Source organism: Nematostella vectensis, chromosome 7 (assembly GCF_932526225.1).
Source record: "Nematostella vectensis chromosome 7, jaNemVect1.1, whole genome shotgun sequence".
Classification (NCBI taxonomy): Eukaryota; Metazoa; Cnidaria; class Anthozoa; order Actiniaria; family Edwardsiidae; genus Nematostella; species Nematostella vectensis.
The window spans coordinates 12510295-12535401 of record NC_064040.1 but is presented as its reverse complement, the minus strand read 5'-3'; the positions used below and the strand labels follow the sequence as shown (position 1 = coordinate 12535401).

The window sequence follows — 25107 nt, the reverse complement described above, 5'->3', positions numbered from 1 at the left end:
TTTCAAGGCGGTGGTTCGCCACTTCATTTATTTATGCTTAAGAGGGGTCTCTGTCAAAGTTAGCAAACACCAAGTTTGAGAAAACAGCCATAATAAATCGATAGTCTTAAATAATTTTAGTAATCAAATCATGATTATTTTGAGATTTTTTTCACATAAATTGTCTTCCACATTGAATGGAAACAATAACAATGGGATCTTTAGCCAAACAGTGCTTTCTCACGCAAGGACGACGACGACGGCTAGGACAACGCGATCGAAAATATGTTTTCGCACGTGGCGATCAATAATACTTTAATTGCAATGGAATAAGCAAAACATTATAGTCAGAGATAGATAAAAATAAACTAAGGATATTATTTCTTAAGCAGCGAACGTAGATTAGTGGAGTTTACAGTGAAAACGTCCGCGACCTCAATTCACCTTTAAACTTGTAGTTTTCACGTCGTGGTTTTACGGAAAACGGCTGAAATGAATCAAACAGAACGCATTTCCACGTGCTGCTATTGAATTCTGAATCAAATCCCATTGTTCCTGCCGTCGGCGTCCGAGTTGCCGTCGTCGTTGCATAAGGTCCCTATTGTAACCGCATAGCGTCATAGCCGAGGAAAAAGTCCGTTGATACTACATGCGAAGCGCAGCTTTCGTACATCTATATGTAAAGCTTGAAGTCTGAGGAGGAATACAGTCAACATGGTGACGCATCCCGTCTCCTGTCTACTAACTTGCACTCGGTGGCTATTTGTATGCCTTCATTAATAAAATCTAACCAAGGACTCCATCGTTGGTGATATTCGGGCAAAAGTTAGAAGTCCAAGGAATGCAGTCTATCAGGTGGCAGTTCTTACAGAATTCTGTATTTTCAACGGTATAAAGCAGCAAAAAGCACACGATGGTAAGCGTGATTAGTAGAGCTAGGGATATTAGCTTGATGCTCCAATACCGACACGACGTGCGCCGAGCCCAGCCTACAGTCCCGCGCCGAGTCAGCACTACTGTGGTCAGCAGCCCGAAGACAAAGCCGCCAATATGGACGAAGTTACCTACGTAGGGAAGGGTACCTAATGCTGAAAAATGGGAATGAATAAAAAGAAATTAAATGAGAAGAAATGGTAAATTAACAAGAATAAAACTTGTGAGTTTCTTTTGAAAGGCTTGTATAAGTGGATACGCTGGTAAAAACCATTATTATTATCATATGCTATTCATCTTTCTCGAAGCTTTCGTCTCCTGGGTTCCCCCTCCACACACATACACACACACATACCACATTCATTAATCTGTCAACGGGACTACATTGGCCATTCCAAAGGTCGCGGGTCTTGGCTAAACAGCTCAAACTTTCAATACCTTGCAGTGGAAACTTTCTTGGCATAATATTTCTGGTGTTTGAGATTTGACTGCTGACAGGAACCCAACCATCATCCTAATCCATCATACACTGATGTATATGCAGTATATAAAGCATCTTTGTGTAATTTAGATATCGACGCCGTGTAGGGAGCTTTCAAGTACACAAGTACAAGTACACACACATTATAAAACTACTCACCAAAACAGAGAATAATAATTGAAAGCAGAATAGGAAGGTTCCAGTAAGGCCTTCGGAGACTTGGATAATAGTAGCAATAATGGGCGAGCATCAAGGCGATTAAACCAAACAGGGCTCCGGACGAACCAACCTGAATATCATCATCATCATTTAATTAGAGTCGTCATAGTTATCATTATAATCAATCATCATCATCGTCATATCGTCGTCGGTCGTCATCATCATCATCGTCGTCGTCGTCATCATCATCATCAATGTCGTCATCACCGTCATCGTCATCTCAGCGTCGTCGTCATCATACTGTTAATGTGCTGTTATTTGTTACCATCGTCTAAAAGATTTTTTAACTTCGCTCTCTAATAAAACTGATATGTCTCACCTACGAAAGGCGCATAGCTAGTGTGGGGCACAGGGGTGTGCGCGCAATTCACTTTTTTAGTTAACAAATATCCAATAACTATGATTTTTTGGCTGCTTTTTAAAGAAGAATAACACATATACCAACCTTAGTGGAGGTAGCTGCTTAATAAAATTGAAAGATACAGAGTGACATTTTCAGACTTTGAAGTACAGGCACCAGTGTACTAACCTGTGGCGTCAAGGGAGTGAATACCCCACTGACCAGACTCCCGCCAAGTCCACTCACCAGATAGATACACGCCGTTCGGATAGTCCTGAAAAATGTGGGGGTTTAGTTTCAAGGTCAATGGGGAATTTAACCAAAGAGATTAGGGAACTTAAGCACCGCCCATATTCAATTTTGGTAGAAGGATGGCAACCAAAGTAGGTGATTTTTTTATGCTACCGTAACGCTTTCAGCTTCATCATGCCAGAACTCACGATGGAACAGATAGGTGTTTTCTTGCTGGCAGGCAGCAAATTTGAGGTGCCATCCATCGCCCAGAAGAGTTTTTTTAAGTATTTTAGTAACCGAAGAAAACAATCGCCATCAAAATGTCAATCTTTGTGCGGTCTTCAGTACAAAAATATCGGGATGATGTAGGTACCGTATTCTGCTTTATTTTCGCGCATCTTGAATTTCGCGATCGCGGAGAAAAATTGTTCTTGCAGGGGATTTTATTTCGCGAATTTGAAGTTCAAGTGACATTATTTTCTCGTTTTTCCAAAAATGTGACGCAACAATTGAAACCGGACCAATATAATTAAAACAAAACCAACACGTTGTCCCTTTTAGAAGTCATCTTATAGTAATGGAAAAGTGTTCTTGATCCTGAGCCATTATCGAAAAGCTTCGCTACATCATAGTTACTAGAGGAGACTCGACTCTACTAACTTTTTTGTTATAAGCGGGTATTCGTACCATGGCACCTGGGGAGAAGGGGGAAATAAAATGGGAATAATGGTTGTGATACGGGTAGAGGTAGGTGGCAGGGGTGAGGGCGGGAGGGTAATTGTGGGGATAATGCTACGTTGAGTGGAGTTGGACTATAAGGAGTGTACGGGATAGTGATGCAATTGTTGTTATCATGGCGTATAGGGTGAATGGGAAGATTAAGGAGGAGGTAGTGGGTAGGGAGGTATAGACCGGAAAACAAAAAGGCTGATAAGGGGTAAGGTGTACACGCTTGTGGAGAAAGAAGTGAGTTAAAATATAATGAAAACAACAAAAGTTCATAAACATGCACATAAATGTATAATAAATTACGGTAAATAAGGAATAGAATATTTCATAGAGCTATTTGGTTACATGTCCTTATACTGGAAGATCTCTAAAGAACTTTCAATCTCTGTCAACAATTTTTTTTTAAATCGCGAATTTAAAAACATGCGCTTATTAAGCAGAATAAAGTATGTTGCAATTTAATAGCAAACTTAACACTGGGATTTCGATATGATAAAAGGGTTGAAACGCGTAAAATGGGGTAAATAAATCAAGCCATTACATAGAGATCAGGCTTGTGTTATCACGTTTAAAGTGGCAATGTCAACATGTTAGTCCCGCTCGAATACCCATCAATCTCTAGTGATTTTCAACGGAAAACGCTAAACATATTTCAAAGTTGCAAAATCAAGCAGTGTGTCTATTGGAAGTTTCTTTGAGGATGTGACTGATAATTTAGAGCGGATGGCTTGTTGGATAGCGCGGATTCTAATAGATTCTTTAGTCTTTTATCGTTGAGGTTTCAGTCGGCCCTCCGGAAGAAAAGTGGTGCGATTGCAGCTTTAAGAACTCACCCGATTTCGATCTCGATCATTCGGCCAATGATGACTTGAAAGATAAGGTTAAGAAGCAAGTGTATAATACCTGGAAGACACAAGTGGAGCGACAAGTCACTTCACTCTATAACCATTATCATTACCATGGAGACAGTTCCCATAGTTACCTAGATGTAAGAAAACTGCTGACATCAAGCGGTACCCCTGCCCCGGCCCCGAGGTGTCGTCACCACCGCATACGCTGTTAATACATTTGACCTCACTACACAGCAGCTGCAGATAAACAAATATTGAAAATGAAAACAAGAAAATAAGGTAATGGAAAAATGAGACTGGGATATCTAACAATAGGTAATTGTGTAGTTCCAGAAAATATCCATAACCCCCCTCCCCCCCCCATTGAGGGGATTGGAAATTCCGGGGGTTGGGGGGGGGGAGGAATTTCCAGAGGGGAGGGGGTGTAAAATCCCCTTTTTCCTTCACAGTTACTGTATTTATTTTTTCCAGTGGGTTGGAAATTCCAGAGGGGGGGGGGGGGGGGGGGGGGGAGGCATACCTCCGACCCACTCAATAGGGGGGTATGGATATTTTTTGGAACTACACATTCAATGAGCCAAGCAGAACAAGACGCTTAGCCTGCAAAAACTACGCTCCCCACCCTTCCCTACACAGGTAAAAAAGGACTAAGCAAGAAAATGTTTCGTAGGTGGTGTGCTTGTGTGTTCCTGTATAGAGGTCAAGATTGGCCAGGGTGGTAGGAAACATGGACGGGATACAGGATACAGACACGTGGGCGAGCCAATCAGAGCATACGATTTGATGTGGAAATCGGGCACATTACGGTCTGAGAGGGGAGGATCCAGGATTTCCTGAAAAAGTGGGGGAGGGAAGGGGGCGTATGGTGGAAAGAAAAAGTTTGAATTTTATCTCCCATACAATTCTCTTAAAAAAAGGGGAGAGATTAGGGCACCGACCCACTGGAGCTTCTGGATCCGCCTCTGATAGTTTCGCGATTCTGAGAACATCATTCTTTGATTTCCTTTGTCGATAATAAAATACAGCAACTAAATCTTAAAAATTGAATAGTGAATATAGGAAAGTGCCCATCCCAGACATGAATATATAAAAATAGGGTAGTACCAATCCCGCGGATAAAAGATGTACAGTGGAACCTGGATTTTACGATAACCTCGATTTTACGATGGCATTCTTTTCTCCGGCGTAAATACAGTGAAATGTATGAGAAATTACCTCGATCTTACGATATTGGATACAACGATATTCTCGATTTTACGATACAAATTTGTTCTCCCAAGCGTAATTTGGACCTCGATACAACGATGTTACTGATTATTTCTATTAACAAACAGAGGAAAAACTCAAAACACTACACACGTAGAGTACAGTTTATCGATTTTTTTGACATGACAGATCTTGTGAAATGCAGATTACAGTTTACAGAGAGTAACTGTACAGTCTTACACAGAGTACAGCTACAATTAACCCTACCTCGCTACAACAATATTTACAAAGGATTTTCCTTTATATCGTAAAATCGAGGACCTCTTTTTAACGATACCCCGATTTTACTATTCAGTTTTTTTTTCTCCCGAGCCATATCGTAAAATCCAGGTTCCACTGTATTAGCTACTGTGGACTGACCTTATCCTCATTCCAGTAACCACGCAAGAAGTCGCATTGTCGTCTCGGCAAGATAACACACTTCCCATGCATACCCATACAACACGGGCGCACAGTTATCCCACGCGGGCACTGGGGCCGCGACCCTGAACAATTAGTACTCCGTCCAATTGATCTGCCAATGCAGCTATAAGGGCACAATTCATTATGTCAATAAAGAGCAGGCGTGGACGCTAAAAACGTTTTCTTATAAAAGGTGAACTTTAAAAGCACACTAGCATACACACATTGGCACCAGCCGGCCAAGACGGGACGATAGTAAAGGATTATTACCCTTGCAGTTCGGCGACCATGGACAGCTGTTTTGTTATTATTGGGACTCATCAACATGGCATAGCGGTTTGCCTTAGATAAACTTTATCGGCAATAAACTGCAGGGCGAATTCGACTCGGACAAAGTGCTTTAAACCACAGCTTATCCATGTGGGATCTAAAGCTAAGCTTAGCGCGACTGGTGCTAATATGTGTATGCTAGTGTGCTCCGTATTCCGTATTTTTTCGTCCAATGTCTTTAACTCCTGTAGTCGCCGAGTGAGTCTGTCATTGATGGCTTTTAATTCTTCGACATTTGGATCTTCTTTCGAAGCCATTATGTCTTCGGCTTTCTTAATGTCACGAGTATTGTGACCTATGTGCTCGCACACTGCTTAGCTTTTTCCATTTTTATGCTGTTCTTTGTGTAGCTTGAAGGACCATTGTCGTAATACCAAAACGATGTACGCAGGATATATTATTTCGACTTACTATTTTCACCGTGCATTACTGAGAGAGTTTTTACAAGTGTGCGTGCGTGCGCTAATTACATTTATGCATTATAAGTTCCTCAGAAATCATGAATTAATCACAACAACATGGAGATGCACCCTCTCCCTTACCACCAAAAAAGTGGGCCATTACTATATTGAAGGGTCGTCAAATACTATCGTTTTCCCATATGATAATTATGACTGCGTAACCCCCCTCCCTCAGGCAACACTGGGTACGCCCTACCCCCCCCCCCCCCCCCCCAACTAAGCTTGATATTCTGGGTAGTATAAAACCATTACCTCTTCATCATCCCACACTCTCCATTCAACGAGCAGCACGTATAACTCTCCTCTTCTTCTGCTTGTTTTGCATCTCTCTTTCTCATTGCGGTGTCCGGTCGTATGCACTAATGAGGGCATAATAGCAATGGATTGGTGGTATTAGGGAAAATGAGACATAACATTTTCTTGTGGTACATTTACGCTTAAAAGTATAACGCGCCCACATAGCAATACTTAAGAGTAATAGCGCTCTACAAAGGAATAAAAGGCAGTTCTAATATGATAACAACTACAGATTCCATACCACGCCAAAAACTTATCAAATAAGTAGGAGTGTGGCCCAAAAAGTCACATCGTATACATAATCACTATATCCCCCTGTCCTCTTTCCAAGTTTTTCTAATCCTTCAATGGCCCTGATGGCGGAAGAATGATTGTCATATGTCAATTTATGATGTTGCCGGTAGTACTGATCATTGCTCCGAGCCTATGTACTGATCATTGCTTCGAGCCTATGTACTGATCATTGCTTCGAGCCTATGTACTGATCATTGCTTCGAGCCTATGTACTGATCATTGCTTCGAGCCTATCACATGTGATAAGCACATGATTGTTTAGGTGATTATATGGCAGAACGGGATTGGTCAGAAGATGGCTGAGCATGATTGGGCACATGATATTTTGGTCGCACATGATTGGTTACTATATGGCTGCCCAGGGTTAGTAAAATGATATTATGGCTGCACGTGATTGGTCAATGACATTGTGTTGCACATGAATGATAACTAAATGGCTGCACATTATTGGTCACTATATTGCAACACACGATTGCCCACATAGGTTTACTTACCGGTGAGTACATAGCGCCAAACTTAACAAAATAGCTGGCATTTGGTCCAATAAAGAAATTTATGCCGGAGTAAAATGAACGTGTTTCGTTCTCTGCAAACTTTGAAGAATTGAATGTGTACCCGAACTTTGGAAAAGTTCCCTTGTGAATTTCTTTACTGGCCCCAATGCTTTCAATTCCTCCAAGGACAATGGTCCATATCAAAAGAGCAATGTTTACTATAGTAACGGAATAAATAAAGTAAGGCTTGTGTTTCTTTGGGTGTGCGATGTCCGAAGGAATTTCTATGGTCTCTTCTGAGGTGGAGCAGCTTTGAGAGCCGTCAGAGCTAGATCTGCGTTGGTTTGCAATTATTGACTGGTAATTGTCACCATAGTAACTGGTCGGGCATGGTAGCTGGTCATAGCTTTGCTTGTGGGAGAATCCTGGGCGGTTGGATCCTGAAATAGAAATGAAATTTGTGTGGCTGAATAAATTCCATCAAACAGGTAGATATCCTTTAGACGTCTTGAGGGCAATTGAGGGATAAGAAGTAGATGGACAGACAAACAGAAGGCGGGCAGACAGATGGACAGACACACAGAACGACACACAGAAAGACAGATGGTAACACAGACTGGCAGGCGCATATACAGGGAAGGGGGGCACAGTTACGCCCTTCCTCCCCCCTCCCTTGGTCGGGTGGCGTACTTGTGTGGACAAACAAGAGGCGGTCGGGTAGATAGGCAGGCAGGACAGCGGAAGAACAAGACAAGACGAGACGACAAGCCAGAAACAGACATAGAAAAATACAAATAGACCCCACGAGTGCCTGCTCCACAGAGCGGCAAAACGAATTAGCCAATCAGCGTTCACTTTCCAACATAGTTAACAATGCTTTCCAAATCCTGGAAAGTTGACCTTGGCTGTTTGAGGGAAAAAATTCAAGATGGCGGACGATTACAGCTCTGTGTTTCGTCTTGTGCTCAATAAATATTCAGAATTGCGGCCTCGAATAGCCATGAAAAGGAGGCTATTGAGGAGTTCACTAAGGGTAAAGCGGGAACCCAGGGTGCGGCATTCTAACATGGGTTTTGATTGGTTGTTCGCAAACAATCGCTCGATCGTGATTGGCCATGTAAAGACAATAGCTAATTCGTTTTGCCGCTCTGTGAAGCAGGCGCTCGTGGGGCCCAGGGAAGCGCGGTCCTTAAGAGCGGCGCGTACGAGGCTAAATACAAATGAGGTCTCAATAAATTTTACCTCTGCCAATGAGTCTTCACATTTTATTATTTAATTAATTATTTTGCATATGTCCCAAAATCAACATGTCTTTAAAGAAAACGGACACGGCTACCAAGCGTTATCTGCACCGTTTAAAACACATTTAAAAGCGGACTTAAAATTCATACGGCGAGAGTCGACGCGGCGCACCCGTATTTCTCCACGCACTTAAAAATGTGGTAGTGGGCGCTGAAATCTTGCGTGTGCGCCGTCGTAGACTCTCTGTTAAGGTCCTCAGGAAGGACATAATTTATTCCTAAACAAAAAACTACCGCTGTCGTTAATCCCCCAGTCACGAAGGTGCTTGTAATTAAAGTGAAAATGCTTGATACGTGCGTTTTATAACCGTGCGGTTTTGGCGATACGTGACAAACTTAAGATAGAGGTACGACTGGGGTGCTATGGTCAAGAGTCTCAAGGTCATGATTTCAAACTCATCTCTGGAATTCATCTACCTAGCGCTTTATAATGCAAATTAAGAAAATCAGCTGAAAATGCTAATTAAGAGTTGTATGCCGTTATTCGTATGAAACGTGAAAAATAAGTTCTAGAGTTTAGAGTAGGAAGTGTGTTAATCGGTGATTCGTGATGATGAGAGTGTGTGACTGAAAGAACTTTGTGGGCTTCGAATCACGTCCTTTTTAAGCCCAACTACAGGACGTAATACACTATTTTTATCTTCTTGAACTAGTATCTCGAAGGCAACGATGGGGAATCAAAGTTGCTCGCATTATTCAGCTTTCATCGTGCAATAAATACTTATTTCGTATATCTGTGGCGATTTTGCAACATGGCATTTCGTAATAAAAACAAGGCATTTCACGCAATAATGCTCGCTAAAATAGAATCTTCCGCTCTACTAACCTCGGCTAGTGTTGCTATGCCTGTCCTCTTCTAGTAAAGGTTTCCGCTCCATGATTTACTTGGTAGCAATAAAAGGATGTAGCAATCGTTATTGAAATACGTTCTGTGCAGGAACTAGCTTTTGTGTCACATGAACCGTCACGCAACGTCTGAATTCTGTCACGAACTACACCGTGACGAAACCTACGAAAAATAGCGTTGAGCTGCAAAGCATTTTACATTGCTGTTTTAATTAATTGCTGAATTTTCAATATATAAGCTTAAGATTCCTCATACAAGGAGTTCCTCTGGCCAAAAGCTTAATTCCAAATTTTAACGAAATTTAGAAGATATGAAATTTACATATTAGCGAGCAAAGGTGGCTTAATTTCTGATCAGAGCCCGACTTCTCCCTAAAAACGAGGAGAATTCATAATTTGAACATTTGAAAATTGCACTTTAAGCCTCATATCTCGAAGACAAATCCATTTGTAAAAAAAACACTTTTTGATAGGTTGGTTAACATAACATTAGGAACCTCTATGCAAAAATTCAAGCTTACCGAAGTTAACCAGACCTTATTTTGGGAAAACTTGCCATTTTTTGCTATGTCCTCTCCCCCTAGAACTTAGACCCCCGTCCGTTCGTTGTTAAGAGCACCGCGTCCCTCAGTTGTCAAAATTGGGAAAGTTTTCTAACATCGTATCAGTTTTTTTGCTAGTTCTTGAATTCCTTCGTCTGAACGATATAATATTTGAGATTACTAATTGTGGCCACTTTCAAGGTGGGTTGTGCTTGAATTTACTAGTAATCACGCATTGAATAAGTGATTTATTGGAACAAATTCCGTGATTTCGAACGAACGTGTTTACTTTGAACATCACTTATAGTTTATAACTAACTTATACTTACTTACTTATATTTACTCTCGAGATAAACAGTACGGATAAGTTATTGGCTTTTTTGTATTTCTTGATGTTAACTATGTAGTACGAGATTTTTCAAAACAACGAATAAAGCAAGCAATCACGGTGTACAAAAGTTAAGTTACTTATTCTTGGCGGTTTATTTGAAATTTTGACACGTTCCAAACTTTTTAAATATCGAAAGGTAAATTTATTACCCTGGTTTCTTTTAATAGATTATTGTTTTTGTCATAATTTAGCGAAACGTCCCGAATCGAAGTAGAAGATGGTCCGATGGCTGGCAGATGATAAATTGTGATGGATCGGACGAAAAAGCTAATTCCTTTCCACAGCATTCTGATTTGGTGTGCCTTGACATCTATGGTAGAATGCACACGCTTATCGCTTAACAAACCCACGTTATTTTGTATGGTGCTGTTCCACACTGCTTTTCAAGAATAGGATTCTTTATCTGGACAACTGGAAAAATCCTAACCCTTTGAAAAAGTAGGATGGGGGGCTACAGGATAATTACACATAACAGCCATCATTTTTGAAACTGAATCACACTAAGCTTATAATCACCCCCCTAGTAAAAATAAAATAATAATAATAATAATAATAATAATAATAATAATAATAATAATAATAATAATAATAATAATAATAATAATAGTAATAATAATAGTAATAATAATAATAATAATAATAATAATAATAATAATAATAATAATAATAATAATAATAATAATAAATAAATAAATAAATATGTATGTATGTATAGAGCCAGGAGACACTAATTCAGGTACCCTGGATACCAGAGCCTCTATCCTCCCTTGCTTTTTTGCGAATCTGACAGTATGATTCTTGATAATTTGAGAGGTTCTGCAGGGTACTGTTCTGTAAGTACTTTGCCAAAAGGATAGCCAAGGGTCTGACACTTCCCAAATTGTTATAGTTACCATTAAAATACCAAGAATACAAACTAAGCACCGCAAAGATACTTGATCCTGAGTTCTATACAAGAATACCTGCCTTTTTTTAAAAAAAGTATTAAAATAATAATGTAGAAATTTCACAATGACATTGCATATTTTTGTTATATACAACATGAAAAATAACAACCTCCCTGTAATGAATATTGGGGTACTTGAAAGAACCTGGTTTAACCAGGACAATTCAATTGGAAGGGGTAGCAACTTGATATTTTACTTTGTATTTTAAATTTGATCATGTATTTGAGTTAATGGTGACCTGAAAATTCTGCTCAAGTCTCAAAAGGGAATTAATCCATCAATAGTGACATCTAAATCAATATGTTTGGTCCCAGGGGGGGTACTCAACCTATGTTTGGGTATAGGGGTGCTGCTGCGGGTTTTGAAACCTTACCCTGTTTAGGACAAAAATTCTGAAAAACCATACACTGTTTAGGACAACATCTTGATTTTAGGACCCTGTTTAGGACAACACCCTCAATTTATGGACGCTGTTTAGGACAAATAAAAATGACACACTTCATTGATTTATAACATTTTTATTGGGTAAAAACACATCCATAAGACACGTTTCACCAAGCATTAAACTCCAAAACTCACAAAATTGATCGCAGAACCAAGCACCTGGTTAGCATGTGAGAGCAAGCAAGGCAATCAGATCGGCAGCAGGATCAGCTGTTACGAGTTTTAGCAAGGCAACCAAATCCCAAATAGATACCCTGTTTAGGACAGCCTTACTTAAAATTATGTACCCTGTTCAGGACAGAGAGGCCTGAAATATATACCATGTTCAGGACAGAGAGGCCTGAAGTGATACCCTGTTTAGAACAGAGAGGCAAAAAACCATACCCTGTCCAGCGGCATGTCCCCGTATAGCCCATATAAGAGAGTAAACCCCCCCCCCCCCGGGTTTGGTCTCTATTGTGTGTGAGAATGTGTCTTAATCTTATAGTTACAAAAAAAGATAGCATTATATAGCACTTATGCAGTTAAAACCATTTTCTAAGCGCTTCAAATTTAATATACTGTTACGTAGTATTAAAGTATGTCCCATCATCTTGGCACTGAAGAACCCAAGCTTCTTGTATGTACACATACATTCAACAAGTCAAATTCAGGGTCGAGAAACCGACTATCCATGTCTTGAACGAGAATCTGACCCATTTTAGCATAGGTGAGCCCCATATGCTGACTTTTTTTATCTTTTAAGGAGTACTCCATCTTCAGTCATCTTCAAGGATTGAATGCATACTTTAATAACTTGAAGGTTTTTATTAGTGTCTTAAAGAAGCAATCATTAATAATATTCATGTCTTTGTTGTTGCTTTTCAGGCTAGTGGAAGGTTTTGTCAACATGACTCTTGCCTGAATGGTAAGTGTCTTAGGTACCTTAATTTTTGTAACACTTTTTTTATCTAGTTTTGTTATGCTTCTTATTACTCAGATACGAAATAAGATGTGATTATATATTTTATTCTGCCACATATAATGTTTTTTTTTAATTTATTGAGATGAGTACTTTCACTTATAAGCAAAAAGGAGGTCTTATTATATTGCATATTTCTTAGACCATTTGAACACAGGCTTCCTATCTGCGACAGTAAAGCATTTCTAAGGACATACGAATTCACGCAAATAAACATCTATGAATCATTTCTTCATGCTCTTATTCATAAAATAAACTTAGTTGGGATGTGAATGTATCTGTTTGTGGTGTTTTTTTCTTCCCAAGAAGCTCAATTTTTCGAGTTTAGATTGATATAAGTTTGTCTAAGATTTTGAGTCGATACTAAGTATGTTAATGAGACAAGGTTTGCAACTTAATTCTGACTACCTCAGCTTCAGCAGGATTTTCTGCCAGATTTTAAGCAGTACGAAATCACTGACACCCGTACAGGATGGGAGAGGGATGTAACTATCCCTGAATCGAGTTTTTAAGCAATCATAAAAACCTGTGAGAAATAATTCTTTGAATGTCAATTTTAGCTTTCCATCGATGATTGGGACTTAGAAACTGGTCAAATGGCATCCTTGGAATGTAATTTGCATAGACAGCTTAGCCCCACACCACCCGAGACCCGACTTGTTTTTGTTATAGTTTCCTCACTTCTAAATTGTGAGTTGTTGTTTTAAACGTAACTTGTACAGCGGGAGTACATGCAGACTGTTGACGTTTGCGATCCGTCGATCTAGAAGAGGGATGGAGAAGGGACAAAGAGAGGTCTAGGGTGGTGTGGGGCTACGCTGTCTATGCAAATTTGAATGATGATGAACATTTCTTTAGCTAATTAAACAGTACAGGGAACATTTGTTAAGCTGCCACTACATATACAAATATACAAAAAGAATACTTAAAGGCTATATTGGCAATACACCAAAAACTTGGCCAAATTTTCATCTTTAATAAAACTTCTTCAGGGCAGAGACTATTTTGGCCTTTTGTATTGATTCATATTTTAAAGGCTATAAGCAACAAACCTCCATAAAGTGGCCATTTGTCTTGATCTAAAGGGTGGCAGCTTAATAGAGGTATGAACCACTACCTGCCTAAGCCTTCTCTTTATGTTTGATCATTTTTTCCTTCAGGTGGCACATGTAGTGAGGGATCAAATTCCCTCCTGTGTTCCTGTCTGCCTGGATTTACTGGTCAGTCATGTGAGACCGATGTAGATGAATGTAAACTTGTGCAGTGCCATAATGGAGCCACCTGTATTGACCAGGTATGCACAAGTCATGTATATATTGACCAGGTTACAAACCTGTCAACCCCAGGAAATCTTAATGTTTGAGAATTTGTTTTTGGGGGGGAGCAGTGGGTAGCACAGGTGGCCTAGTATGTAAGCGCGTCTGCCTCTCAGGTTGTGACCCAGGTTTCTGACTCAAACTGGGGATTTTACAGGGTTCCTGACTTGATTAAAATTTATGTCACAAGTTATTCTCCGGTGTTCCCAGTCTTCTCGGATAAGGACACTAAACCAGAGGTCCTGTCTCTCCAAGCCTGCACTATCCTGAACCGAAGGGACGTAAAAGAACCACTGGGGACGAAGTAAACCCTCTGGCAGTGACCACCCCCAGTGACAGTGCTTACAATGCTTACTGACAATACACTCAAGGGGGTACTTGATTTGGAGCCTAGCTATTTTATGCCTTCAGCACCAGTATAACAAGTGGGAATTCAATAATTAACATAATACTCATTTTTTCCAAAAGGGTGGGTATACCCTCGCAGGAGTTTGTCTTACAAAAAGCCGTCATGCACAAATTGCACTATGCGAGGGAATAATTGTTTAATTATTTTAATAGAAATAAGGCAAAATTTTGATTTTCTAAAGAAGAATTTTTGGATCAGTTCACCGTCCTGGGACATCGTGAACGATTTCAAAAATCGTTCACGATTTCTAAAATCCTTCACGATTTTTAAAATCCTTCACGATTTCGAAATCGTTCACGATTTTGTATTAATCCGGCTTCACGACTTTCGAATTTGTGTGAAATTGTTATAGCGGATTTAGCTAAGAGAAAGGAGAAAGGGATCCGGAGAAAGTACCTGACGGCGTTCCCGTTCGCTTAGCCACCAGTGCACGGTGGAATGCGGCGAGTGCGCCCACTCGAATGGTTTCACAAGTTATTTAGATAGAAGAAAGTAGTTTGTTAAAATAGGCAGCACTAAGTCTTACATACTGAACCCAAAGCTCAACACTGGCTGTTTTACACTCCCTCCTTTATATAAACGATATCATCAACAAAGACCAAAATGACTTAGAATCAACTGTTAAGGCTGAACTTATTAAAGTAATGTAAACAAACTATTTATTAATTTTAAGAAAAAAATTGTATTATCGTTTCATCCCCAAGGAAAAAAGTCAAAGTAAACATAACCAACAGTAAAATAGAAGAAAAATAATATTAAATACCTCGACATTTTCATTGATTCTCATCTTGGATGGGAACCCTTATATTCAGCTTTATTTTTGCTCTTTTTTAATAATAGCTCCACAATTATTCATACATACAGTAGAAGTAGTATATCTCTGTAGCAAAGTGGTTGTGTGTTTAGTCTCACCATTGTAATAATGGATCGTTGATTATGCAAGAGAAACCTGATAAGAACCTGCTTTGCTAGACTCGGAAAATTATAGGTTCTTACACACAGGTCTTAACTGTAGGACAACCACCCCTGACCACCTTCATGGAGAGTACCCTTCCCCTCCCCTGACCTGGAAAGTTCGCACTTATTGCACTCTTGGCCAAAGTACTGCTATGATATGGCATTTGAAATGTATCTGAAAATCTTAAAATATTTTTTATCATATCCAGGCAGTATAATTTGATGACTCTAAAACTTCAAAAATTATTTTTCTTTTTTCTTAATCCACAATTATTATCTGAAAATATATAATTAGAGGAAATAGTGCGAAAGCGGAAGCTCGAAGAGAGAGCCGAAGAGGACCTCGTCGACTCACTCGATTGCCTCGGACGGCAGACCTCAATCACGAGACATTACGCCATGATAAGGATCTGATTATTAAAGATTATTTCATTATGTATACTTATTTGATAATAAAACAGTGTTAGTGTGACAGCCTTTTTCTTTGGGCCTTCTTCTATTCTATAGGGTGCGTGTAGCTTATTGGATACTGTACGCTGCTAATGTGATTTACGGTGTTTTTAGATTAGTTCTTCTTCTTGCGATGTTATGGAAATAAAAATGGAGCTCGCACGTAATTGTTTCGGATTCCCACCTTATGTTCACAGTCTTAGTGTAATACTACGAAAAGCACCATCTCTCCTTTTTTCAATCAATTGTGAAGTACTTTTGTGTAGAAGTATTGATAAACGAACCCGCGCACAACATTATTAATAATCTATTATACTGATTACGTTTTTACAAAATTTAAGACTGAGGCATCTGTTCAAGAACTTATAGTGTTTTGTTCTTACACATGTTTTTATGGTCCCCCCTTTTTACTCAAACTTCTATTTATTTTTCATTCTGTGTGTGGGAGGGCGAGAAGAGATCGCCGATGTCTAAACGGGATTAATAGCAGAAATCGTTTACGATGGCTCAGGACGGTGAACTGATCCGAATTTTTGGCGATAAAAATCTCTAAAAACGGGAGATCTGCAGGAGAGAAGGAGGAGTCCAAAATCTTGAGACCCCTACCTGCCTTTTCTTCTTATAAAAGAAAATACCCAATTAAAACTTATCAGAATATTAATTTTGTTAACCTGATTTTGCTTTTCATAATTTTCATTATATTATGTTGTTGAAATAAAGTGATTTTTTTTACAAATATAAACCTATTATAATATCTTGTCTTTTAGGTAAACTCCTTCAAGTGCATTTGCCCGGTAGGCTTTCATGGGATCCTTTGTGAAACAAACTACAATGATTGCCATAGCAACCCATGTCAAAACAATGCAACCTGTCAAGACCTTATTAATGACTTCAGTTGCCAATGCCCGCAAGGCATTACTGGGCAAACATGTAATACTGACATTGATGAATGTCAATCATCCCCCTGCAAGCATCAAGGCACTTGTCAAAACTATTTGGGTGGGTTCAACTGTCTGTGTCGCCATGGTTACTCGGGGATTACATGTGAGGTTGATGTCAATGAGTGCAGCAGCAGCCCGTGTGTTAATGGCGGAGTGTGTGCTGATGGCCTGGGAGAATACAAATGTATCTGCCCATCTGGGTTCTCTGGAGAGAATTGCCAAGTCAACATTGATGAATGTGCGTCCAGCCCTTGCAAAAATGGAGGTATGTATGAAAACGGAGTTGTTTTTCATAAAGGTAATGCTGTTATGTTATAATAATAATGATGATGATAATAATAATAATAATAATAATAATAATAATAATAATAATAATAATAATAATAATAATAATAATAATAATAATAATAATAATAATAATAATAATAATTCAGGGCCAAAGCAGTGGTTGGAGCACTGAGAGCACGTGCCTCCCCCCTCAATATTTTCAAAAATTTTAAGGAAATGACTGTGCTCCCAAACATTTTCTTAATGTTTCTGTATTGTGCCCTCTCAATATTTCGAGGCCTGCTACGGCACTGTAATTTATAGATTTCTATAGCTCCTTCTAGCATGACAAGATTATAGGAATGCGCTTTACAATATATGGGATGAAATATAATTTACAATATGGTATTTTATGGGCAATCACTTCAAACAAAAAGAAAGTGTATTGATGTCGATGATCTAAGGCAATAGACTTTTTATATCAATCTTACTCTCTTTTTTTCAAAGCAACCTGTGAAGACTTGGTGGACGAATTCCGTTGTCAGTGCCAACCTGGTTTTAAAGGCCAAAACTGTGAAACAAATATAAATGAGTGCATTGGTGCAGCTTGTGCAAACGGCAGCACTTGCATTGATCTGGTCAATGCATACCAATGCACATGCCTGCCAGGGTTTACTGGGAGGCACTGCGATGTTGACATTGACGAGTGCCAATCAAACCCATGCCAGCATGGTTCAGCATGCATGGACGGTGTTAGTTCATACCAGTGCATCTGTCAACCCGGGTATACCGGTCAATATTGTCATATTGATATTGATGAGTGTCTTTCAAGGCCATGCTTGAATAATGGAATGTGTCTTGATCTGGTGAGTGATTTTCACTGCACTTGCCCTACAGGATTTTCTGGCAAAGACTGTAGCGTAAATATTGATGACTGTGCTGATGCTCCGTGCCAGCATGGGTCAACGTGTATAGACTTGGTTAATGACTACAAGTGCTCCTGTCTCCAGGGGTACACGGGAAAAGATTGTCATATTGATATTAATGAATGTTCCAGCAACCCATGTCAGTACGGTGGAACTTGTCTTAACCTTTTAAATGGGTATGCATGTCTATGCATAGATGGATACACCGGCCTAAACTGTGAGAAAGACATTGACGATTGTCTTTTTAACCCATGCCACAATGGTACGTGTGAGGACTTAGTAAATAACTATAAATGTGTTTGTCCAGATAATCGCCAAGAAAGAACTTGTGCAGGTAATAGTTCCGTGTGCGACACATATTTGTGTCGAAATGGCGGGTCATGTTTCTCTAACAATAGTACATATTACACGTGCGAATGCCCTAAGGGCTACACAGGACACGACTGCGAGAGCAAAATTAACTACTGTAAATCAAGCAGTTGCTATGGCAATGCAACCTGCCTGGATGGTGCCAATAACTACACATGTATTTGCCCTAGAGGGTTTACGGGTACCCTGTGTGATGTAAACGTGGACGAATGTGAGGATTCACCTTGTGCGAATGGTGCTTCTTGTGAGGACCTTATCAACGATTTCCGCTGCCACTGCCCAGCGGGCTTCCAAGGCCGCACATGCGCCGTAGACATAAACGAGTGTGCTACGTCGCCTTGTCTAAACGAAGCCAAGTGCACGGACGTTGTCAGTGGTTACCGATGCACTTGCCGTTCGGGCTACACAGGCACGAGATGTGAACGCGACATTGATGAGTGCAGTTCTTCACCGTGTGTGAACGGAGGATTGTGCGTGGATTACACAAATTACTTTGAGTGCCTTTGCCACCCTGGATATGGCGGTGATCGCTGCGAGATTAATATCGATGACTGCGCCAACAAGCCGTGTCTACACAATGGAAACTGCACTGATTATGTGAATTACTTCACGTGTGCTTGCGCTGTAGGGTATACTGGACGCACTTGCGAAGTAAGTATAATTTGTTTTCTCTTGTTATTTGCCCTCCCAGGATTAATCAAAACACCTAAACTGAAACCGAAATCGTACAACAAATAGTCGCGGGTTTTTACCGTATAATACATTTCACTTCATTTACTTTACAAAAAGGCATAATCTTTTATTTCATTATGACTCTAGGTAAACATTGATGATTGCTCCCCGTCCCCCTGTAGACACGGGGGAAGTTGCCAAGATCTAGTTAATGGCTACCTGTGTCACTGCCCTGCAGGATTCAAAGGAAGTAAATGTGAAACAGATATTGATGAGTGTGCAACTAACCCATGTGATAACAACGGGACGTGTGTGGACCGTGTGGCGAGTTACGATTGCGTCTGTAAACCAGGTACGTATAACAGAGGTTACCGCATTTCCCTTATTATAAGAAAATAAAAGCCACACTATTATTCCTTCCCACGATTGCCATTAATTTAATTAATATTCGTTTGCCAACATAAAGTTAATTCCTATCGCCCTAGGTAGCAGGATTCGGCTAAGACCATGTTGCACAAGGAATTATTTTGATAGTTCTGATTAGCTCTTAAAAGAGCCAACCAGTGGGCCGTTTCAAATCTTACGGAGTACCATGTTTGGTGCAGATTAACCTAGATTAGCTTATAGGGTTTATATATATACATATATTTTCTCGTTTTGGTAGGTTTTACTGGAACAAGATGCGAAGCCAACATTGACGACTGCGCAACATCGCCCTGTCTCAACAACGCTATCTGTACTGACCTTATAAATGACTTCCACTGTGCATGTCCAGCGGGCTATCAGGGACAGACATGCGCAATAAACGTCGACGATTGCACCCCGCAGCCTTGTAAGCAGGGTGGTACGTGTGTTGATGCTGTCAGCGGTTATACCTGTCTGTGCATGCCTGGCTTTACGGGAATAAACTGCTCCATTGAAATGGATGAGTGTGGTAGTTACCCGTGCTTGAATAATGGCACATGCGTGGATGGGCGCAACCGTGTCACGTGCACATGCGCAGTTGGATTCACAGGTAAATTAATAACAGCAAATAGACCAAACCTTTTTTACAAGCAAGTTTAACAAAATAGTATATTATCTACAATGCAATATAAGCATACATATGACTATAGAATGCATGGATGTTTATTTGGAAATTGACTGTCGAAGCAAATTTTTTTTTCCTTAAGCCCTCTTGATAAAGTGATAGTAATAATAATAAAATGATGACGATGTTTGTTGATGATGATGATGATGATGATGATGATGATAATACAATTACATACAGTATGCGATACAGTATGGCGTTCTCATATTCTGTCGATTCCCAGCATGCTCCACTTATGCAATAGGAGCTTAACACAGGTTAGAACTTTAAAATCCCATTAACACTTCTTTCTATTTCTATTCACGTGGAATTCAGCGTTTGAACATGCCTTACTTTTTTTGACGGATTGACTACATGTATAAATATTTTTCTACCTCCCCTACCTCCCAAGGTCAGTTTTGCGAGGTGAATATTGACGACTGTGACCCCGCCCCCTGTCAAAACTACGGCACGTGTCAAGACCTTGTTGCAGATTTCACATGTCACTGCTACCCCGGCTTCACAGGCGAGACATGTGCCACGCCCATCGACCTATGCGAGGCACATCCCTGCCAAAACAACGCCACGTGTCGCATGGACCCCTTGAAAGGCTACAGCTGTTCCTGCCCGACAGGAGTCACTGGAAGGCATTGTGACGTCAGTATTTGTGATTCCAAGCCCTGTAGGTGAGGAGGAACATATACCTTGGTTGTTTTATTACAAATGAAGCTTACATGCTACCCATGAAATAAATGTAATTCATTCGCTGTCTTTAGAGGCCTTATTGTTGCGTCTGTTTTTAAAAGTTGTCTTCCAGTTTGTTGACGTCTTTCATGTTTACATCTTCACCGTGAATCATCACGGTTGTCACACGCGTGTAACGTTTTGTTTACACTCATTGTTTTCTCTAGAAACAACGGATCGTGTGTTTTGACTCAATCAGGCTACCAGTGTTTATGCGCTAGCAGTTTTACAAGCCCTCAGTGTCAGCGGAGTATCGACGACTGTGAGCATGCGCATTGTCTCAACGGCGCAACATGTGTAGACTCGGACAACGCCTACAAGTGTAGCTGCCTTGAGGGATACTATGGAAAGCACTGTGAATTGATTGACAGATGTCACTCACAGCCGTGTCAGAATGGCGCCACGTGCGTGGATGATGATGGCGTCGTGTTCTGTAAATGCGCAATGGGCTTTACTGGAACCCATTGTGAAAAAGGTCAGTCTGATTCACGCGTTTTTTTCTAGTTTCTCCAAAGAACTCAAGGGAAATAACAAATACACTTCAGTAGCAAGATGACCGCTCTTTTCCATCCGTAACATGCACGACAGCATCATTTTGCCGAGGATTAAAAGTAAAAAAAAAATCAAAGTTAGAAACCAGCACCAGCAGCCTCCATGGATAGTTACTCTTATCCAGAAACTATGAACTTTCTCTCCTCCCCATTGGAATTCTTCTTGATTTATTTCTTGTTGTTGTAGAGTTCAACCACTGCATAGTGCGGGTCGCAGACACAAACCTTACCTTCCCATCACGCATCTGTGGCGACCATGGCACATGCGTCAGCAAGCCCACGGGCTTCCTGTGTGTTTGTCAGCCGGGATTTACTGGTTTGCTGTGTCAAACAGGTAGACATATCAAATAGGCTAAGGCTTATTTCTGTTGTGGTCATGATAAACTAATGTTTAATTCACCGGTTGGACCACCTCGGCAAATCAAAACAATAACATCTCCCCTTTTATTTAGGCTGTTAGGGAGTATCAAACAAAAAAAAATGGTGGGACAAACATATCCTTCTTATTTTCTGGAATTAAATAGTTTTTTATTTGAATTATTTCTGTTTTCTTTTAATGCAAATCCGGCTCGTAAGTTTCAATTATACGAAATTATATTACAACAGTATAATGCTCATAAATTAAGCTAGGTGTATGCGTTATTTTGCAGACATTGACGATTGTAGCTCTGATCCATGTGTTGGGATAAACGTCACGTGCGTCGACGGCATTGACACTTTTACATGCCAATCATCTAAATCCACCACCTCAGCCAAACGCCAAAGAGATGGTAAGTTTACAGACCTCGTTACAGCCAAACAACGTTTGGTTCGCAATGCTTCTATCTTCCTCCCCCTCTCCTCCCCCTGCCCTTTTCTCTCACACCCTACTAATCCATTCCCCCCTCCTCTTGCCTTCTCTTTATCTTCCCCTTATCCATAACGACCCTACCTCCTTGCCCTCAACCTCCCACACCCTCTCTATCCCTCCCCCTTCCCTTCTCTCTATCCTTCCCCTCCTCTATGCTCTCTTCCTCTTTCTTTAGCCTTTACATTCGCTCTCCTTATCTTCCACATCACCTCTTCTCTACACCCTACTTCTTCTCATTTTCCTCCCTTCTCACCCTCCCATACCCCTTCATTCCTTTGCATTACCTTTCCTTGTACACCTTATACATCCCTCCCCCTTTTTCATCCTCCCCTGCTCTTTCTTACCCCTTCATTCTCCATCCCTTTGACGTTCCTTGTGTTGCGGGTGATCACTTCGTTTTTCTTTTGCTTCTAGCGGACTCTAAAAGCTACTGGATCCCTGTTTCCATTACTCTGAGCTGTCTTGTGGTTCTGGGTCTAGTTATCATCTTGGCTCTCAAATGCGACCTCTTCCATCTGACCAACAACCGCATGAAGTTGACAGAGAACCACGAGGATATGGTCCCTGAACCTTATCCGGACGAACGGACCTTTGAGAACCCAATCTACCAGGTAAATAACACCATAAGGATATGGTTCCTGGACCTTATCCAGAAGAACGGACCTTTGAGAACCAAATCTATCAGGTAATAAAACATCCATGAGAATATGGTTCCTGAACCTTATCCAGAGGAATGGACCTTTGAAAATCCAATCTACCATAAGGATATGGTCCCTGAACCTTATACTGAAAAACGGACCAAATCTACCAGGTAAAGCACAACCATAAAATATGGTCACTGAATTTCAAAATCAATCGTTAGATCGTAAATCTGTGTAAGTGGCATTTTCTGAGGTATTTAACTGTTGCTCGACTGACTGTGCTTATTCATTCAGCCCTGTGAGGAAGTGATTACTCCAGTCAGCCCGGACTGTTTGAAGGAGCTCGATGCACTCGAAGCCCTTGGACTCCATATCGAACGCGAACTTGCTGCGATACAACACAAGAGAAACCGCACATTCTCAGCACCAGACCCCCGCGATCTGGCTGCAATCGAGGCTAGTAGTCTTTGCACCGTAGACGACCTATCCCGAGATACACCGCGAACGTGGCGTAAGCTCGAACAGATATCCCAAGATTCGCCGGGATCCTTAGATAATGTCGCGCTATCCCATGATGCTCCTGACACCGCGCGGTCATGTGACTCTAAGGAATTTTTGGATACTTATTTGTAGACGGTATCTATTTGTGTAGAGCGAATAATGGAATGCACACCCATGGAAGTGTTCCATTTAATGCGGTGTTCCCTGATGACAAGTTAGCATTGATCTGTCACTTATTTCTATTTCGCAAAGGAAATTATTGAAGCTTTCATTACACGGGTTATACGTATACGCCTGCTTGTATCTCTGGTAGAGTGTTTCTCTTCCTCTATCACAGGATGCCCAAAGCAGCCAACCCATCTTAACACAGGGTACCCAAAGTGTGTCCAACTCCACAACACCACTGGTACAAGTGGTGAGCCATTGTTCCACCACTTGTACCACTGGAGAATTCTTCAAAATCACTGGTTTTGTTGGTGTATTGGACATATGTATGTGCTATTATCATCGTGGGTGAACTAACATGAGGATGGGGGTAGTAAGCATATAGCAAGGTCGCATAATAAATTGAATTAGGGTATCACGCTACTAAATTTAATTTGATAGAGTGGTTTTCATAAACCCATCAAACAGACTTTAGTATAATACACTTTATTACACCTTAGATTTAAACTTAAACGTTTCTTTTAAAGCTCTTCTTTCAAGTAATATCAATAGCAATATCATAAAAAAAACATTTATTTATCAAATAAAACATCTATGTTAGTAGAATCACTTTTGCTAGAAAACAATCTTTTATATTTTACACATCATTTAAGATGCCATAAAATGCCAGTGCGTAGAAACCTTCGTCTTTGTACATCAAAACGTACCATAGGCACATGGCGCGAAAGTTGTTTTATTATGTATTCCCACTCGGGAATTATGATTGGTGCCCTATCATGCCAATTGAAATCTAGTATTTATTTGGTATTTGGTAGTTTATGGTAGTTTTATATTTGTAATAACATGGAGATGATCTAACTAAGTTTGATGTATCAATGTTATATATTGTGTAAATATATTTATAGACCAGAGAATCAGCAAGTTATGGAATAAATGCATGCTACACAAATTGTTTGTTTCGAGGATTGTCGTATCATGGGACCAAAAAATGTTAAAGTTTGAGTAGACGGATGTAAGTAGCCTCTATGCTCGTATATTTTCCTTTAGAAATACTAAGAAAATCTGAAAACACAAAACATGACGGCATCCCTCAGGGACTGGTGACGAACTACATGGAGTCGGGGCCATAAAGGCATGTCTTTCTTTTTTAAGAGAAAATCACAAGAATATCGCTTTTTATATAAGTAAAATTTTTAAAAAATTGTCAGTTACACGTGCGATTCTCACGGTGTTTGTTTTAGATATTAGGCCTTCGTGGGCAAAACTCCATGTAGTTCGTTCTAGTCCCGAAGACCAAGTCGTGTATGCTCAACCTTGAGTATTAGCCAGGGTTCCTAGATCCGCCCTTTTATAAACCGGCTTCGTGTGACAAGTCTTGAAACCCTCGCGGATAAGGAAGAACGTATAGTGGAGAGTATTAGCAAGAGTAGCACTCAGCCTGGGCAGCTTTAAAAGGCAACCCTGACCATGTGTACAGGGAAAAACACATAGTGAATAACAGGCCACTCCCGGTATAAAAAGGGGTCCCAGTGCAGTT

General features: G+C 40.3%; 2 protein-coding genes across 4 annotated transcripts; one reads left to right on the top strand and one right to left on the bottom strand.

The window, feature by feature from the left end:
* Nucleotides 1-9: 9 nt before the first annotated feature.
* On the bottom strand, nt 10-9588 carry LOC5510767 (inactive rhomboid protein 1). The gene is made up of 9 exons (XM_032379983.2): nt 9438-9588; nt 7311-7750; nt 6478-6584; nt 5393-5558; nt 3898-4003; nt 3749-3818; nt 2142-2226; nt 1553-1682; nt 10-1067 (listed from the first exon to the last, which is right to left on the bottom strand). Exons 1-9 carry the CDS (start codon nt 9487-9489, stop codon nt 766-768), a joined length of 1458 nt encoding a protein of 485 aa, XP_032235874.1. The 5' UTR covers nt 9490-9588; the 3' UTR covers nt 10-765.
* Nucleotides 9589-10083: 495 nt separating this feature from the next.
* On the top strand, nt 10084-24519 carry LOC5510766 (fibropellin-1). 3 transcript variants are annotated; one of them, XM_048730559.1, is made up of 14 exons: nt 10084-10200; nt 10582-10686; nt 12649-12688; nt 13903-14036; nt 16642-17080; nt 17590-19028; nt 19197-19401; nt 19714-20064; nt 20531-20804; nt 21030-21337; nt 21601-21747; nt 22064-22183; nt 22678-22874; nt 23199-24519. In XM_048730559.1, exons 2-14 carry the CDS (start codon nt 10627-10629, stop codon nt 23535-23537), a joined length of 4053 nt encoding a protein of 1350 aa, XP_048586516.1. In that variant the 5' UTR covers nt 10084-10200; nt 10582-10626; the 3' UTR covers nt 23538-24519. The 3 variants fall into 3 exon arrangements, with proteins under 3 accessions (XP_048586516.1, XP_032235843.1, XP_048586517.1); XM_032379952.2 differs by having other exon boundaries at nt 10582-10705; XM_048730560.1 differs by having other exon boundaries at nt 10090-10200; nt 10582-10705; nt 20645-20804.
* Nucleotides 24520-25107: the final 588 nt, after the last annotated feature.

Bases quoted from the DNA above. Each gene is read 5' to 3' on its own strand.
- LOC5510767 (XM_032379983.2), bottom strand. From the start codon at position 9,489: ATGGAGCGGAAACCTTTACTAGAAGAGGACAGGCATAGCAACACTAGC. The intron at 7,751-9,437 runs GTTAGTAGAGCG...TTTCTATTTCAG, and splicing joins GCATAGCAACACTAGCCGAG to GATCCAACCGCCCAGGATTC. The intron at 5,559-6,477 runs GTAATGGTTTTA...GTGCCCTTATAG, and splicing joins GAGTGTGGGATGATGAAGAG to CTGCATTGGCAGATCAATTG.
- LOC5510766 (XM_032379952.2), top strand. From the start codon at position 10,640: ATGGATCGGACGAAAAAGCTAATTCCTTTCCACAGCATTCTGATTTGG. The intron at 19,029-19,196 runs GTAAGTATAATT...TTATGACTCTAG, and splicing joins ATACTGGACGCACTTGCGAA to GTAAACATTGATGATTGCTC. The intron at 22,875-23,198 runs GTAAATAACACC...TTATTCATTCAG, and splicing joins TTGAGAACCCAATCTACCAG to CCCTGTGAGGAAGTGATTAC.